At 45.3% G+C, this 18,327-nt stretch overlaps 1 protein-coding gene across 1 annotated transcript; it reads right to left on the reverse strand.

Annotated features, from left to right (window-relative positions):
* Positions 1-2,056: 2,056 nt before the first annotated feature.
* Positions 2,057-17,105, reverse strand: avil (advillin). Its single transcript, XM_061218689.1, has 20 exons — positions 16,884-17,105; positions 16,216-16,303; positions 15,661-15,735; positions 14,616-14,812; positions 13,785-13,893; positions 12,451-12,561; positions 11,680-11,885; positions 10,785-10,863; positions 10,534-10,632; positions 9,909-10,062; positions 9,297-9,397; positions 8,498-8,635; positions 7,410-7,568; positions 6,811-6,990; positions 5,889-6,034; positions 4,914-5,058; positions 3,826-4,014; positions 3,090-3,158; positions 2,684-2,812; positions 2,057-2,484 (listed from the first exon to the last, which is right to left on the reverse strand). Exons 2-20 carry the CDS (start codon positions 16,273-16,275, stop codon positions 2,371-2,373), a joined length of 2,460 nt encoding a protein of 819 aa, XP_061074673.1. The 5' UTR covers positions 16,276-16,303; positions 16,884-17,105; the 3' UTR covers positions 2,057-2,370.
* Positions 17,106-18,327: the final 1,222 nt, after the last annotated feature.

Consider the following 18,327-nt stretch of genomic DNA (forward strand, 5'->3'; position numbering starts at 1 on the left):
GTTAAAGCAAGAAACGGCAACATTATGCCTCTAGTACAGTGGTTCCCAAACTCGGTCCTGGAGTACCCCTGCGTATGCTGGTTTTCGTGTCAACCACAATTCCCATCTAAGGCTTTTAACAAGCTGTTAATCTTTCTTCATTAGGTGCTTTTCATCTTTAGAGGGATTTTTTTTTACCTTCAGCCACATTATGACAGAAATAGCTTTGCAATGGCATGAAGAATATGTAATTACCATGTTCATATTGTGCTTACTGCACCATCTTGCATGCACCAATGACATGAGAAGAGGTAACAAATAAAAGACTGGATGATAATTAATAGACTCCTAATTAGGTAGTTGAACATGCTTTTAATTTAATTAGTCATTATTTTCCTTAAACGTATCAACACAATGCAGGCTTGCCTTGATATTGTAGGGCATTTTGCATTTTACATGTGTCTCTCTGCAGACCCCCAAAAGGAAACAGACTGTGTTGACCATGTTAACACAGGGTCAGCAAGGTTTGATGAAAAGACAGTGCTCATCAATACAGGACAATTGCTCCCATCATTGTGCTGCCAATTGTGCCACTTCAGTGGAATGCTCTCAGAACTGTTGAGTTGAAATAGTACTGTATAGACCATGGGTTTTCCACACACAGTGTGTGATATCTTTAGATAGCGAATGTTGTGGGAAGTAGTTTGGTGTCATTGGTGGTGTAGTTCACTGGTTGCTGAATAAAGATCTTGTCGGAATAAACCACAGGTAATGCAAGTTACCTGTGAGTCAGCATCCAGCTGTGCTACAAAGGTTAACCAGGTTTGTTAGACATACAGAGATAACATCAGCAGGGCCATTGTTGGTACCGCCGTCTTGTGACTCTTTATTTCATGATTTGTTGTTTTTCCTGTAAACCCTGGGTATATAGAGGGGAACGTGGAATGGTTCGAGGAGACTCGCTAATACGACCTCCTGCGCACCATTCGCGTATAGCCATTCATATTACACCTTGTAATTCTTGTAACACATTGTAATTCTATTTCTGCAATGCACATTGTTTAATAAATTGTATTAATCTGAACCTGCATCCTCTTGATTCATGCCACTGCACACTTAGCAGTTTAGAGTCCTAGCAGACATAGACAACTTAGGATACTTGCACCTCGTGGTCACTCGCCTATACACTAGTGCCGTCACAAGATACATAAGTGTATCATTGTAGGCTATTCAGGCCACAGGCACGTCCACGTCTACACTGATAGCGATCATATAGAGCCACACTATTGGCAGACATTTGCAGTTCCTTTTGTTGGAGAAAAAAAAACAGCTTGTTAAAATTCCTGGATTGTAGTTGTGTTTGGAACAAAAATCTGAATAAACAGGGGTGCTCCAGGACCAAGTTTTGGGAAATTCAGACTTGTGACATGAAAGAAAATGATCTGTGTGGAGCTATGGGCTGCCCCCTGCACACCCCCACAGAAGCAGCTATGCCAGTGCCAGCGAATATTGTGAGGAAGAAATTCACACATACTTGCAAAGTAAAGCAAATTGAATACATTGTTGAAAGAGACTGGACTTTCTTATAGCCCTCTTTGTGGCGTTGAAGCAGTCCTATTGTGCAGTGAAACATCAAGACAACATCTCGAGTATAAGGTGTCTAAATTTAACGTGGACCCATTTTGAATGTACACCAAAATGGCTGCTTATATTGTGCAATCAAATATTACCCCAGGTTTACAGCCTAAGTGAATGAGATAAGGAGTAGCTTTAATGACAGTAGAAGAATACAATGTGTTCTCTTAATACATTTTTGTATGCACTGTATGCTTTTAAATTGATTACAAGGGTTGTTGTTTCTTTCACTGCCATTTAGCAGACACTCTTATCCTGAGCAACGTTTCATAAAGTGTATTTATACAGCTAGATATATGCTGTAGTAATTCATGGTCAAGTACCATGCAGTACATCAGTGTGTTACCAGGAAACTGAACCTGAACCGCTACTCTTTTACAGTGAGTAATGCTTTAAAATAAAAAATGTAACTCCAAGACATGACAACATGTTGTTTGTTTCATTGATATTTTATTCTAACCCCATATTTACTTTTAATTTCTAATGTTGCTGCACAGATCCCTCCCTATTTTTGCACACAACAGGGTACAAAATCCACGCCTGCAACTTTTTATTGCCCCCGAGTCAAACAAATGAATTAGCAAAACAAATGAATGTTTATTACATATGAGCTTTGATAAATAGACAAAGATTTTTAGGAGAGGTCAGACAGGAAAGCAATTTGGTAATCCAAATGTTTAAAACATGATTTAAAAATATTTAGCAAAATAAAGCTAAATTTTAAATAAAAATGAAATACACAATTGAATATTCCTCTTAAAAGAGACCTTTGCTTTTCTTCATGTTCAACTGCTTCCACTGTGGCAGACTGTAGAATTCATCCTTTGTGATTCCAAACACATCGGTGAAGTCTGTGTCTGACAGATATTTCTGAGAGAGAGAGAGAGAGAGAGAGAGGGTGAGAGAGGGAGAGAAAGATGGAGAGATACAGAGAGACAGAGAGAGGGAGAAAGGGAGAGGGTAAGAGGGAGAGAGAGGGAGAGAGAATGGAGGAAATCATCACTCGTGGTCTCACTGACATTGAGAACGCGTTTCAGACAGAACCCGTAAAAAGTTTTGAAAAGCGCACCTCTTTGCAGGCAGGCTGCAGCCCCTCAGGGAGTTCGTGGGCCAGTTTATTCACCAGGTCCTCAGGGGGATAGGACTGAAAATCCTCTGGAGCCTCAGCCACCTCCGCCCCGGAGCTTTCAATTTCATCCTGAGGGAACAAATCACCACCTTCAGGGTGCATTTCTTTGTGTATTTTTTTTACATTACATTACATTACATGTCATTTGGCTGACGCTTTTATCCGAATACAGGGTCAAGGACCCAACGGCTGTGCAGATCTTATTATGGCTTCACCGTGGGTCGAACCTCTGACCTTGTGGGCTACAGGCCGCCTGTATTTGCTGTGTGATTATAGTTTGATGTATTGGTTTGCTCCGAGGAAGCATGAATATATTCAGTGTCTGCAGTAATAAAGATGGCCTTACAGCTGTGATGGTGGAAAAAGACGCTGCTTCCCCCAGCTCTTGCTTCAACTGCTCGTACGTCTTTCCCTCCTGGAACAGAAGTGGCCCGAAAGTAACGTAAAGTAACCTCCACAAAAACATCACATCATATTCAAAGCATATACTCTCTTTCTGAAGTTACAATGGAGCCAAATTATAGAAAACTCTTATAATATATCTGTCTCACAAATATGTTGTAAAGACATGCTGCAGTATGTTCACTACACCAGTTCATGTAATTTGGCCCTGTGTTCCTAATTCACCACTTAGCAGTAAAAGTAAAATGTAGTAATTTTTCACACTTTAACCAAAGTGACATGTTTCACACTCATCAGGGGACATGAGAATGGGGAGGCGACAGACCCCAGCGAAAGAGGCATGCCTGCCATTAATGAAACACAAAAGTATTCTAAAGGCTGAGGACCGACTGCATTCCAGGCCTCTAGCGACGGACATGTTCTAAACTGACAGGAGACACTCAAACAGAGCGGGTGTTTTACCTGCTCAGCCTGATTGTAGTTGTAATATTTTGCCACACAAGGAACAAATGGGTAAAAAAGCAACGCTCCTGCCCACAGTTACAGGCGACGTGCATGCCAAGGCCATGACTGCCACCAAATGCTTTACAAGCACCTGATAAGCTTGACTGGAAGGGGTTGGACAGGGGTTGGACGGACAGGGGTTGGACAGACAGGGGTTGGACGGGAGTGTCACTCACGCTCCACTTGGATGAATCCCAGGCACTGAACCAGCCGGTGAAGGTGGGGGGCTCGAACCCTTGCTTGAGGATGATGATGGAGGTGTCGGGGTCTCTGGCGCCCGGGTGGGTGCGCAGGTACTCCTGACTGGTCGTCAGCGCCTGTTTGCGCTCGTCCTCCCGGGCCTCGCTGCCGATCCACAGAAAGATCTGGAAAAAAAACCCCCACCGGCACGGTCACCTGACCACATGTCACAGGCAGGCCTGCGGCGGCACACAGAGTGAGACGTAACCAGTCTGTTACGGGAGTTGTTTCACATCCAAGCATTTGCATATATATTTGCAAATGTGTAAATGTAAAAGCAAGCGACGCAGTGCCTAGGTTTGGAGGCCAAGCTTGTGTTACAAAGGTTGCCGGGGCACTGCTGCGCTACCCTTGAGCCAGGTACTAAGTAAGCTGCTTTGGATAAAGGATAAAGTCTGCTGAGATGCTAACGATATGCTGATAGCATAAAATATTGAGTCATGCACCAGACCAGAAGTGTGACATATCTGTCTAAAGACACCAGGCCGACATGAAACCTACAATTTGTACCTCTCACTCTCAATCCAGGAGCACATGATAGTTATAAAAATAAAAATAATTTGTTATTTATCCAACGCTTTTATCCAAAGCGACTTACATTTGATTAGACTAAGCAGGAAACAACCGTATCATGGCCACACCGGGGCCTGAACCACCAACCTTCCAGGTTCCAGTCATGTGCATTAGTCACTAGGCTACAGGCTGCCGACTGATGCCCCATGATAATCACATGATGTCAGCCTCCACTTCAGTTTGCAAACTGGGCAGGCATGAGTAGGAGGAGGACCATTCATGTGGAGCTGAACAGGGGGACCTTAGGTGCCTGATCAATCAGTGGGGGTTGCTGGTGCTTGATGAGGCATTACCACCCTGACCAACTGTAACATCCCATACCTGGACAACACTAGCAATTGTGTATTTCTTTATGGGGCTGCCAGTCACAGATTCAATATGTGGGGCCAATCTCCTTTTTAAAAAAGTACTATAATTTTTGAAAGCGTTTGCGGCACACCAAGGACATTACCTGATCCCACGTATCCAAAAGCATGACATCATCCTCGCTGAGATCGTCCTGGGTGAACTGTGTTACCTCGGTGACGATGAATCGGCCTGTCTTATTGGAGCATTCAAAGAGGCGGGGCTGATGATCCAACACCTCTTGCTGTAACCTTTGAAAGAGCATACGTCCCATGTACATGCATTACATTACATTACATTATTGGCATTTGGCAGACACTCTTATCCAGAGCGATGTACAGTTGATCAGACTAAGCAGGAGACCCTGGAGCAATGTTAAGGGCCTTGCTCAAGGGCCCAACGGCTGTGCGGATCTTATTGTGGCTAGAATGGCGATCAAACCACTGACCTTGTGTGTCCCAGTCATGTACCTTAACCACTACGCTACAGGCCGCCCCCTGTTTGCCAAGTGGGTGGTCGTTTTACAGAGAAACGGATCATCCATGTTGGAGCTACATACATTCAACACCACTGTATTAATTGGTGACAATAACTTCTATACACCATTAACTATTACGTAATTTGGCATACTGATGTCAACTGCAGAGCGCACATTGACAGATTGTGCTGAAATAACACATTAGTCCTCGATAATTTTGGTGGAGCTACATCTGATCCTTGACAAACATGAGAGTTTTATAGTGGGAGAATCTCTTTTTTAAAAGGAGAGTTGACTATCTGCCATCTTTACACGCATAGCACAGGGAAAAGAAAACAGATAGGGTTACAAATAGAGATCACAATACAGAAAACGCCATGGTGGGGAATCTGCACAGGGGGATTCCTGTAGTGTATTTAATGTTTTTGTAATCGTTGAGTGGGCTGACCTACAGACTGTGCCACATCTCAAGCAAATAATTTCTCGGACCTGGTCCTTGCCGTGCACAACCCGGGAAAGATGGCCCTAAAGATGAGCTCTTCAGGTCATTTTTTAGGTTAACTGGCGTGACCCAGCTCCAGCAGAAGGGTGTGGGTTTGTTACCTCTTGTCATTGGCGTAAGGCGTCTTCCCGCCGAGCAGACTCCAGAAGTCCGTAGGTTCCATTCCCTCGGGCACGATCTCCTCCGAGCCTTTGCCGATGGCAGAGCTCAGCTCCTTGGCCATCGCCCGCTCATCCCCGCTGCTGCCCTGGTGCATCAAACACGGGATTATCCTGACTGATAAACCTAAGCTCTCTGTATGCTGAAATGCATAGGACTGTATCGGGTAGGTCATGTTTAATGGGTGGCAGTACAGTACAATTGTTTGATTCTTTGGTTGGGAACTGCGAGACGTACCCTTATATGGATTATATGTCAAATGCAAGGTGTGTAAATGGGTCTGATAAGAGCACCAGTGAAATGGCTAAGAATGACTAAGGTGTGAAAGTGACTGTTTTGTCCATGCTTGTGTGAGGGTGGGGGTCTGTTATTTTGTTGAAAGAAAAATAAAAGTGCAATTGTGGCTGTGTAACCAATAACCTTGTAACAAATAAATCATCGATCTCAAATCTCTCTCCCTCTCCCTCTCTTCCCCCTTCTTTCTCTCTCCTCTTTCTCTCTCTTTCTCTCTCTCTCCCTCTCTTTCTCTCTCTCTCCCTCTGTCTCTCTCCCCCTTTCTCCCTCTCTCTCTCTTTCTCCATCCCTCTCTCCCTCTGTCTCTCTTTCTCTCCCCCTCTCTGCCTCTCCCCCCCTTTCTCCCTCTCTCTCTCTCTTTCTCCGTCCCTCTCTCCCTCTGTCTCTCTTTCTCTCCCCCTCTCTGCCTCTCCCCCCTTTTCTTTCTCCCTCTCTCCCTCTCTCTCTCTCTCTCCCTCCCTCCCTCTCTCTGTCTCCCTCTGTCTCCCTCTCTCTCTCCATCTCTCCCTCCCTCTCCCCCTCTCTCTCTCTCCCCCTCTCCCTCTCCCTCTCTCTCTCTCTCTCTCTCACCTTCCCACACCAGATGTATGTGGCGGTGTTGCTGTGCAGCAGGAAGATGTCGTTGGAGTTGAGCGAGGCGGCCTGCGCTGGGACCTCGATGGCCTTGGTGTTGCAGCTCTCCGAGCCGCTGACCTGAAACAAGCGCACTGGGGGCTCCTCTGCCGAGCCCCCCGTCCTGGAGGTGCCACCCTGGGGGGACACCAGAGAGGTCACGGGCTCCACAACAAAATAACTAAAAATAAATCAGCCTTAACAATCTTAGTCTTATATTTAGACTTGAAATCTTATTTCTATTACTTGTTTTGTGCAATGAGACAACAACAAAAAACTGCCAATGAGGTGAGAATGTTCGACATTTCACGATTTGGGGCGAGAACATTTCACTTGTCGAGTAAACAGTAACTTAAAACAAGCTCATATTTTCTACTAGAGAGAACAAAATAAGATCTTAAGATTTTCACAAGACCAAAGCCACTTGTTAAGACAGCCATTCTCTGCAGAGTTAAAATTCCACAGCAGCCAGAACTGAAATTGCCTTCGTTCCCTTGGCCACTCCCCCTTGTTTGTCAGGAGACACATTTTGGGGTATTTAACGGGCAGGCGCTCACCTCATAGATGACCATTTTGCCCTTGAACATGGACATGAAGTGCCGCGGCTCCTTCCCCATGGTGACCCGCACCTGCACTGGCTCGCCCCCGTGACGCTGGTCCACCGCGACCGCCTGGAAGGCCATGGCCGCCACCTCGTCCTGAGAAGCATGGCGGCCCTAGGGGGGCGACATGGCTCAGGCAGTAAGAGCAGTCGTCTGGCAGTCGGAGGGTTGCCGGTTCGATCCCCCGCCCGGGCTGTGTCGAAGTGTCCCTGAGCAAGACACCTAACCCCCAAATGCTTCTGACGAGCTGGTCGGGGGCCTTGCATGGCAGCCAATCGCCGTTGGTGTGTGTGTGTGTGTGTATGAATGGGTGAATGGAGAAGCATCAATTGTACAGCGCTTTGGATAAAGGCGCTATATAAATGCCTGCCATTTACCATTTACCATTTAGAAGACCAAACTTCACTAAAACCAACCCGTACGGCCCACAACGTCTGAAAACAAGGTCTCTGCTTATTATTTTTTACATTACAGTGCAAGGCATTTAGAAGACACTCTTATCCAGAGCGACGTACAATGAAGTGCAGATTGAACACAGGAACAAGTGTGACGGGGACCCTAGAGAACAGTATGGTTCTGAGTCCTAGTGTAACCATACAGATGCAATCGGAACCCTTGAAGAATACATCTACTTACGAACTAGCATACCACGGTTGGCAGCTAGAATACCCCGAGTACAACAATACAATAGCTAATACAAAACAACAATATCTATATATAAGTGCCATTATAGTCTAAGGCATATACAAGCTAATCATGGTGGTGAGGTAGGGAGGGAAAGGTGCAGCCTGAATAGATGAGTCTTCAGTCTGCGTTTGAAAGTGGTCAGAGACTCTGCCGTTCTGACATCCACAGGGAGGTCATTCCACCACTGTGGGGCCAGAACAGACAGCAGTCGTGACCGTGAAGTGCAGGTGTGGTGAGGGGGAGGTGCCAGGCGGCCCGAAGTGGCAGAACGGAGGGGTCTTGCTGGTGTAGATGTCTTGATAAGCGACATATTTACTGTTCCCGTTCTCCCCAGCAGGCAGCAGCAGCGGGCATACCTGCCAGGTGTACAGGAGGTATCGCTTCTTGCTGTAGACCTCGTAGGTGTAAAGGATCAGGTAGCAGTCTCCGCCGTAGAAGTAGCTGTAAGTCTCCGGGTCAACGGGGGCTAATTCCAGGTCCTCAATCCGCCACACCTGGGTACCACACAATGAGCTCAGTGTATGTGAAGCCACAGTACTAGGGGACTGTCCGGGTTTACCAGCTTTTTTTTTTTTTTTACCAGGACCTTAATATCAGACAGAGACTGGTGGTTAAATCTGTGCAGTTAAGGAGATAGCCAATAAACAAACACTTTTGTGGAGGTCCTCCAGGATGTACTGCTGTCTTAGAAGGTCAAGCAAAATTGATGCAATGCTACAATATAAACTAGCAGACAAGAGCAATCTGTGTTTTTTAAATTCTCAAACAGTTAGGGTTAGGGTTCAGCAGTCAGCATAATGTGTGTTTGAATAATGAATCATTTCACTTGAATTTATTCAACGTTACCCAGTTGAAAAAATAAACAGATCAAGCAAAACCAGGTTTTGAAACAGCTGGTTGCTGGTTGACCAGTTCACCTCCCAGCTTAACATGATTTAGCGAGATCAAGCTATGTTTTGACAATTGCTTTGAAACCCAGACAAGCTACCAGCACTAGCTGGTTGACCAGCTCATACCCAGCTAAACCAGTTGATGACCAGCTTCACCAGCTAAATTTTCAAGCTGGTGAAGCTGGCATAGCTTGATTTTACCGCAGGGTATATGATTTCTGATTGGATCAGACCTCTGGCTATTAGGAGGCAGAGAGCTTCTCACCTCCAGCTCTCCAGAACCGTCATCAACAACACGCTCCTTCGCTGCCATCTCTGGCATGGCATGTATCTGCGAGATGTCAAACTTCTCCTGGGAGACCTTGGCTGGGACACACCAGTGAGTGAGTTAGTATGGTGAGGAGTAACATGTCTTCTTGTTTGATTCATTTAAATGTTTTCTTTATTTAACCAGGTGATTAATTAATTTTATAAGCAATGTCTGGCAAAGCTTATAAAATACAGCACATAGCATACATTAACAACTAATACAATTGCAAGTAGTTAATGCACACTGTACAATGATGCCTAATCTGTTTGTCAATGAATAGTGCATATCAAAAGAACAAGGGCCGAATTAGTGCATATAAGGATTAAAACCTTAATTATCAACTTAATTATAGTCAAAAATCTTTGACTCGATGGTAACATATAAAAATATGAAGTCAATAATTATTTTCCCACAGGGAAATGTAGTTTCAATCTGTGTTCTCTCTTTGTCTAATGTCTCCCCATGTGCTGTGTTGGGTCCCATTAAATAATTTAATGGACAGCATTGTTTGGGATTGGCGCGCAGGAGTGTGCGTTTGAGGAACGTGGATTTGGTCCACACACTTACCGACTTTTCCCACCGTGTGTGTCTTCCCCAGTCCGGCGGTCTGCTCCTTCACCCTCCAGCACTGGAACAGCTGCTTGAAGAGCGCCGACTCGCCCCCGTCGTTCACCATCTCCAGATTTGTGGTGGTCGGGTAGTTCTTCATCCTCATGAACTCCTGGACAGTAGGGGGCGCTGTGGTTAGCTGCACTGTGGAACACTTATATCTGGACGCTGCTGCACGGCAAAATAGTGACATTGGCTTTTCTTTTCTTTTTTCAACAATTTATTCTGAGATAGTGCTAAATAATTTTTAATACTAAAAAGTATATTCCAAATTTCCTCATTGGCACAATTCACAACATTCTGGTTTCATTTCACTTGTATAAAAACATTCTCAAAGAGAAGCAATTAGAGCTAAGGACAAAGCCAGAGAGGGAGAGCTCTAAGAGATGTAATTTGGATTAATCATATCCTCATCCTGAGATTTAGGGCAAGTCTCTTTAATATCCAAGCTTTGGGTCAGGAGAGGTTCACTATTGTTCTGATGGAAGGCCTCCTCACTGTAAGACACTCCCTTTGCTGAATATCATATGTTATCTCATGTTCCATCGATCATATCCGTGATGTCAGAGGATGTCCTACGCACCAGAGCTCGAGACATGGCTGCTTGTCTCTCGGCCTTGTTCGCCTTCTTCCCTTTCCACACAAAGATCTTCACGCCTCCCTGGTCCAGGAAGTAGCAGTCCTGTAAAATAAAGTTCCAGGGTCCACTCAGGCACCACACCGCTCCGCATGCAAGGCACAACATTTTGGACTTTGTATTCGCCGCCTAATATAGGAATGCTCGCGGCTAATAATGAAAGATTCCCATTTCAACAGTGCCGGGCAGAAACTCACGTCATGGTTTAGTAAGTCCTGAACCAAGGGTCTGGTGCCAATCTCGGTAACCTTCATCTGACCATCAGCATCAGACACACTGGGGGAGAGAGGGGTCGTTATGTGTGAATTGCCATAAATGTGATGTTTAGTTTTTTTTTAAACCTGATTTTTCACACCCTTTTTTTCTCCCAATTCTTTAGGCTAGTCTCATTGTGAGAATATCCTGTCAGTTTGGGAGCCCAAAAGCAAGGCTGCACAGAAATTCTCGGAATCCCTGCTGAAAAAAACAGCTCAATCTTGGTTTTTAAACAGCTGGTAGCTGGTTGACCAGTTCAGACCAGCTCCCAGCTCAACATAGTTTAGCTGGTTGACCAGCTCATACCCACCTAGACCAGCTTCATGACCAGCTTGGCCAAGAGTGAGCTGCTCTGTCATGACTCACTGATAGAGAGTGAGCTGCTCTGTCGTGACTCACTGATAGAGAGTGAGCTGCTCTGTCGTGACTCACTGATAGAGAGTGAGCTGTGACAGACAGTGACTCACTGATAGAGAGTGAGCGGCTCTGTCGTGACTCACTGATAGAGAGTGAGCTGCTCTGTCGTGACTCACTGATAGAGAGTGAGCTGTGACAGACAGTGACTCACTGATAGAGAGTGAGCAGTGACAGACAGTGACTCACTGATAGAGAGTGAGCTGTGACAGAAAGTGACTCACTGATAGAGAGTGAGCAGTGACAGACAGACAGTGACTCACTGATAGAGAGTGAGCAGTGACAGACAGTGACTCACTGATAGAGAGTGAGCTGTGACAGACAGTGACTCACTGATAGAGAGTGAGCTGTGACAGATAGTGACAGACAGTGACTCACTGATAGAGAGTGAGCTGTGACAGATAGTGACAGACAGTGACTCACTGATAGAGAGTGAGCTGGGCCTTCTGTTCCTGGTCCGCCACCTCGTCTGCAGTCCCTCTGGGCAGCTCGCCCGTCCGCTCGCCGAGGCTGCTGGTCAGCATCTCCATGAGCTTGGGGGAGCTGCCCTCGTCGTCGCCCTCGATCACTCCGATCTCCGCCCGCCCCCCTCGCTCTCGGTCCCGGATGTCCTTGGCCAGAACCATCCCCTGAGAACCAAAGAAGTGACCATATCTATGAAGTACTCCATCAGGTCACTGAGGCACACACTAGCACACGCGTTCTTAGAAACACAAACAGCCAGCCAACACTTCTATTCACCCCATGGAGGTGGGGCATGTCCAGGTAACAGAAGCAGACCTGGGTCAAGTATGTCATTATTTTGCATTCAATTAGTTTTATGTGCTTGCCAAGATGTACTGGATCACTATGATGTCAACCAGCGCCTCAGTTGGATATCCCACCCAGAAGAAACAGATTATGCGAACCCAGCCTGTTGGACCTAATGGAGCACTCAAGAACCAATGCTGTGTTACTTGCAGATAGCCTGCTGGCTAAGGTGCTTGATTGTGACCTGGAAGGTTTGGCGGTTCAGCTGTTGGGTCCTTGGGCAAGGCCCTTAATCCTGCATTGCTCCAGGGGGGATTGGCCCCTGCTTAGTCCAATCAACTATAAGCCACTTTGGATAAAAGAGTCAGATAAATAACTGTAATGTAATGTTAGTGGATGCACTCAGCCCCCGCCCGTTTAACAGGCATGATTAGATAAACATACCTTTAGCCTCTCTTGCCTGTTGCTCTCTGGGCCATTCCACTGAACGATGAGCTTTCCGGTGTCCAGCAGGAAGACATCACCAATACAGAAGCTATTCCAGCTCATCTCAACCTACAGGATAGGAGGGGAATCGCAATGCAGACTTTAAAATGTTACATTTTGCAAGCCATTTCTTATCACAGTGGTTGAGATTCTCCTAATTGCTGCACACAACTAGCTCACCCATTTAGAAACCACTGAGGAGAATACATTGATTGTGGGGAGGGTGTATGTTTTTTTTTAATGCCAACATTACACATCAGCAAAGTAGTTAAACAGTGCATAATTTGTGCTGGACCATGCCGGAACAGGGACTTCTCAGTTCTGGACCACCTGCATTTCCATAAAGTATTTCTTGATTGAGAAATTAAGCACTGCACTTAAGATGCATTTTTTCAGACAGGACCATTTCCATGATCTTATTTTTAAAATAGCCTTTAGTTAGACAAACTTCTGTCAGTGGAAACATTTGCACACAACATCAGAGCATGTAACATGTACATTACATTAAGAGCTATGTTCACCCCCTGAGCACTTTATTAGGATTTTTTTACTTTATTACACCTACTTATTCATGCCATTATCTAATTAGCCAATTGTGTGGCAGCAGTGCAATGCATACAATCATGTAGATATGGGTCAGGAGCTTCAGTTAATATTCACATAAACCATCAGTAGGGTGAAGAAATCTGATCTAAGTGACTTTGACAAAATGAAATGATTGTTGGTGCCAGACAGCGTGTTTTGAGTAGCCAGGAAACCGTTGATCTCCTGGGATTTTCACACACACTAGTTTCTAGAGTTTGCAGAGAATGGTGCGAAACACAAAAAAACATCCAGTGAGCAGCAGTTCTGCAGACAGAATCGCCTTGTTAATGAGAAACATCAGAGGAGAATGACCAGACTGGTCAAAGTGGACAGTGACAGTAACACAAATAACCATGCTATTACATGCTATTGGTATGCAGAAGAGCATCTCTGAACACACAACATACATCTAAGTGGATAGGCTCCAGCAGTTGAAGCAAAAACAATGTCTAATAAATACCTAATAAAGCGCTCACTCAGGGTATATGAAGCTTCTCTCTACAGTATGTGTGCTACAGTGTTTGCAGGTTTTTGCCATTTCCTTTCAATCAACAGACAAGCTTTAGAAACAAGGTACTTGGACTCTTAAGCAAAGCGATGGCCAAAATGAACCCTTGAAGCGCTGTGAAACTCAGAAACCAGCAGAGGCTGGTGCCCTCTTGAACAGGATTTGCGCCCGTGGGCTGTTGCGTGTGCATCCGTCCCACCTCCATGGCTGTGACCCTCTTCTTCCCTTTCACATGAAGGAGCCGTTTGATGTCGTAGCTGTTGGTCTCTGTGTGCCTCATTCCAGAGGCAACCCCACCCTTCTTATAGCTGCAGGACAAATGCAAGGAACAATATTACAAGCGGAAATTATGCACTTCTTAATGCAATGGTTCCAAAGCTCTGGGTCAGGACCCACAGTCATGAGTCATGCAAGAACACATTAATGTACAATACTGCTTAATACACATTCAACATAGACAGTTAAATTAAATATTGCACAACACATGCAGCAAACAATGCAACGGTTTTGGCATATGTCAAATCACTTCCAGACTATTTACTCATTATTTTGCCCTGGGTTCAGAGAGTTTTGTATCGCAGTTTTGTAAATAATTGTTTTGATATGTGAAATGCTTCTTCCAGGATCTTGGTAAACCTCTCATTTTACCACGCCACAGGCCTCGGCCTGGCCCGAGGGGCACTCACATGATCCATCCATCCATCCATTATCTGAACAAGCTGATCCTGATCAGGGTCGCAGGGAGGCTGGAGCCTATCCCAGCACACATTGGGCGAAAGGCAGGAATACACCCTGGACAGGTCGCCAGTCCATCGCAGGGCACACACACCATTCACTCACACACTCATACCTACGGGCAATTTTAGACTCTCCAATCAGCCTAACGTGCATGTCTTTGGACTGTGGGAGGAAACCGGAGTACCCGGAGGAAACCCACACAGACACGGGGAGAACATGCAAACTCCGCACAGAGAGGCCCCGGCCGACGGGGATTCGAACCCATGACCTCCTTGCTGTGAGGCGCACTCACATGATGCCCTGCTTAAAGTATCCGCGGAAGAGGTCCGACTCGTGGTTCTGGACCTCGCGGTGCTGGACCGGGGCACAGCCCAGGTGCTCGTCCAGCTGCACGGTGTAGAGAGCTGCCGCGCCCTGCTCATCCTGACTGGACTGGGACCCCACCCAGTAATGGATGTGATGAGACAGCATGGTGCCGCTTTTATTGGACTGAGGAGAGAGCGTTATTTCAAAGAAAAAAAGGGATTACGCTTTGCAGAATTGCACGGGGACTTGCTTTAAATGTCTAAACGTTGCCGGTAGAGTCAGAATCCTGATTCCTTTAGGGGGTGGGGAGGAATTCTACTATGTGACGCTGGCAACCACAGCCTGAGAGACAGTGACACATTTAGATTGCGTGATTGCATGAGTTGAGTTTTGAGAGAGAAAGAGAGAGAGAGAGAGAGAGAGAGAGAGTGACTCACAAACAAATATTCAAAGTAAACAAACCACCTGATAAGCATGAAAAAGACAGAAAGTAAACCCTGCAATAAATGAACACAGCAAATCTACACACAGACCTGGCTGTACCAAATTCTGTTTTTATGACTCATGACAGGTGCATTGCAAATTATGTGGGCCATTGCACACAATGCTTTTTAAATATTGACTTTGATAATAACCGCCATTTTCCAACAGCTGACAGTCCAGACTGATGAAGTTGTTTGTTGCTTGCATCTATTTGTTAACCTGGAACTGTTGATCATAATAATCAAGATTTGATTTTGCACTTACGTTTTTCCTATATTCTAAGTGGCTCTGGATAAAAGCATCTCAATGAATGCAATGCAATATGATTATATAATAGAATGTAGATGCTAGATTAAAGTTGTATGACACAGGCTACTCTTTGAGAACTCTAAAACAATATGGGATATGCAATGCCTGCTGAAAAGACAAAAGAATAGCACATATCTGAAAGCAGACAGTATTTAATGGATGGCTGGGTTAAATGGACTCTTTGGCCCTAACCCCATTATTGTAAACAGAGCAGCACTTGCTGAGGATGCAGAACTCACTGAGAGTAAAACGTAGCAGTCTCCTTCGAAAAAATTCCCATAGGACTTCTGTGGGACCTGAACTAGCTCCATTTTCTGCGAGAGAGGAACACATCATCAAACAGCTGGGCTTGAACGTTTAGGCCATCTATATCCATCCACACTCTCTCACACGCATACACACACACGCACACTCACACACTCTCATACGCATACACACACATGCACACTCACACACTCTCACACGCATACACACACACATGCACTCAGAGAAACACATGCCAATACACGTCAATGCACAGGCAGCCTCTTTCACACATTAATGCCCCCTACCACACAGATAACACGCACACACACACACACACACACACACGTTTCCCTCTGAGAAAAACATGATGACAGACAGACATACAGTATGAATCTCTCTCACTAACACAACCTCCCTCAATCATAAAAAAACCTCCTCCCACCTCTAACCATTGGGGCAAACAGACATATGTACTACCACCCACCTAAGCACACATTTGCACACACCCCTCCCATGCACACATAGACACAAGGGCAGATTGATAGTACCTCAATCCTCCAGATGATGATTCCTGGGTTGTTAGTAAATGCTCGGAACGTGTGCTCCATTTTAAACGATCAGATCTCCACTTCCAATCTGAGAAAAGATTTGTCTGACCATCAGCCTAACTGGGGATTCTGAGCTCAAAGGAGATGGCCGATTTAAAAAATATTTTTTAACAATGCTTTTTTGACTCCCAGATACTCAGAGAGACATTTCTGAGATGACGTTCAAACACTTTCAAAATGAAAGCTTCTTGGTTAAATGACCACAAACCAGACAGTGCTTGTTTATTTAACAAATGAGCATGACTGGAAACAGAAGAAAACTAGTGAGTGAGAATGTGTGTTTGTTTATAGGAGAGAGTAAAAGGGTGTGACACAACACCGTGTAGTATTTGCCTGTATCTCTGACTGTGTTCCTGACTGTGTCAATATCCTTTCTCTGCCACAGATTTACTTCAGTTTATAAAGTGCAAAAAACATTTAAAGAAACTAAAAACATTACATTTTGCAGGGGCTTAACTACACTATTTTCATACACAGTAACTCTAAAGATGAAATTGCTAGTCATCCGCAAAAGCAATCAAACAATTGCCCCATGAACAACCAGGGCTTTGATTCAGTCACATAAATCAGTGTGGGGAAGGGGGGGCTACAGCCACCCGGAGTCATACCTTTTTAAAGAAACGAGTCAGGGATTCAAGCAGAAGTCTCCAGCCAGGAAGTGTCCGCCCGCCTTGGTCCCGAGATTCGAAGCTGTCGTCCGGAGGGATTAGATAAAACTGCCAGGCGATGTAGCAGAGACCTCGCCTTCGGGGAGCCAGAGTGATTTGCCTAGGTTTGCATATGCGAGGCCTGGTCTATCTTTTAGGCCAATCACAGATGAGAGAACGGGAAGATGCAGAACGGCGCAGGCAAATGAGAAGATGGCGAGCATGGCTTTGGGTTTTTAAAGACTGCGGAAACTGGTCGCTGGCACTAGGGGGATGGAGAGCCAGATACAGTGGGGAACCAATAACTTCCCCTACCAGGAAACAGCCATCTCTATTGGCAGCTGGCCATGATTGTATTGATTTTTGCTGCACTTTAATAATTAATGAAACAGGGGACTGCCGTGGTGCTGTAGCTTCAGCATTAGCCTCAGCCACTTAGCCTTGCCAGACACTCACTTTCAGCCAGTCCATACAGTGCATGGCTACAATTAGACCGCTCAGCTATTGCATCATTCGGTGATGTAAAAAAGATGCTGTTTTAAATGGCTTCAAAGCCTATTAACTACAAAATATTTTCCCTAATTTCAGAGAAAACAGTACCTTTCCATTCTAAATGGTTGGTCTAAATGGTCTAAATGATCAGGCTACTGTCTGTTGGCGGCATCCTGGTCCAAACAAACAAACCACATTGTCTCACAAATGATAGATATATAAAAAAAAAAACATACTGTATGTAAGTAACAAATCAGAAAGACATTCAGTCCAGCTAGTCCCTTAATTTTTGGTCCTGAAAGTATCCAGAAAGTCCAGTACTGAACATCCCTATAGGGTTTGAGTCCAGCGGAGCACTTTGCGGTGTTAAAATTTTCTCAGTGTAAAAGATGTTTTCTAGTATCAGTGCAACTTATCTTAACTTGTACTTAACTACCTAAATTAACTAATCCCCATTTAAATCTTCTTGTGCTGCTGACAGAACTTGAAATAACCATGGCAATCCATTTTAAATGCAAATCCCAGTCACTTCCCCCTGTGGGGGTTATAGAGATTTCATTTTTATTTCTTTAATTTCCTTTATCATCCTCACTCAATGCGTGCCATATTGCAGGCCTTATCAGCTTGCGATAACGAACCCTGCTCATAAGGCAAACACTGCACTGATACGCACCCTTGCGGTTTGCCGTGGCGCGGTCTGACTCTCCAGCCGTGTCAAAACAAGCCATAGATGGACTGCCTGGTACAGGGAAGCCTATCCTCTGATCTGCGTCGTCAAGGAAGTGTCGAGCAGCACGCGGAAGCGGTTCCTACGGAGGAGTATCAGCGAGAACCGCACTTCCTGCCGTCAGAGGCACTGGTTGAGCTGTGGAACCGCACTTCCTGCCGTCAGAGGCACTGGTTGAGCTGTGGA

This window comes from Conger conger, chromosome 14 (assembly GCF_963514075.1).
Source record: "Conger conger chromosome 14, fConCon1.1, whole genome shotgun sequence".
Lineage (NCBI taxonomy): Eukaryota > Metazoa > Chordata > Actinopteri > Anguilliformes > Congridae > Conger > Conger conger.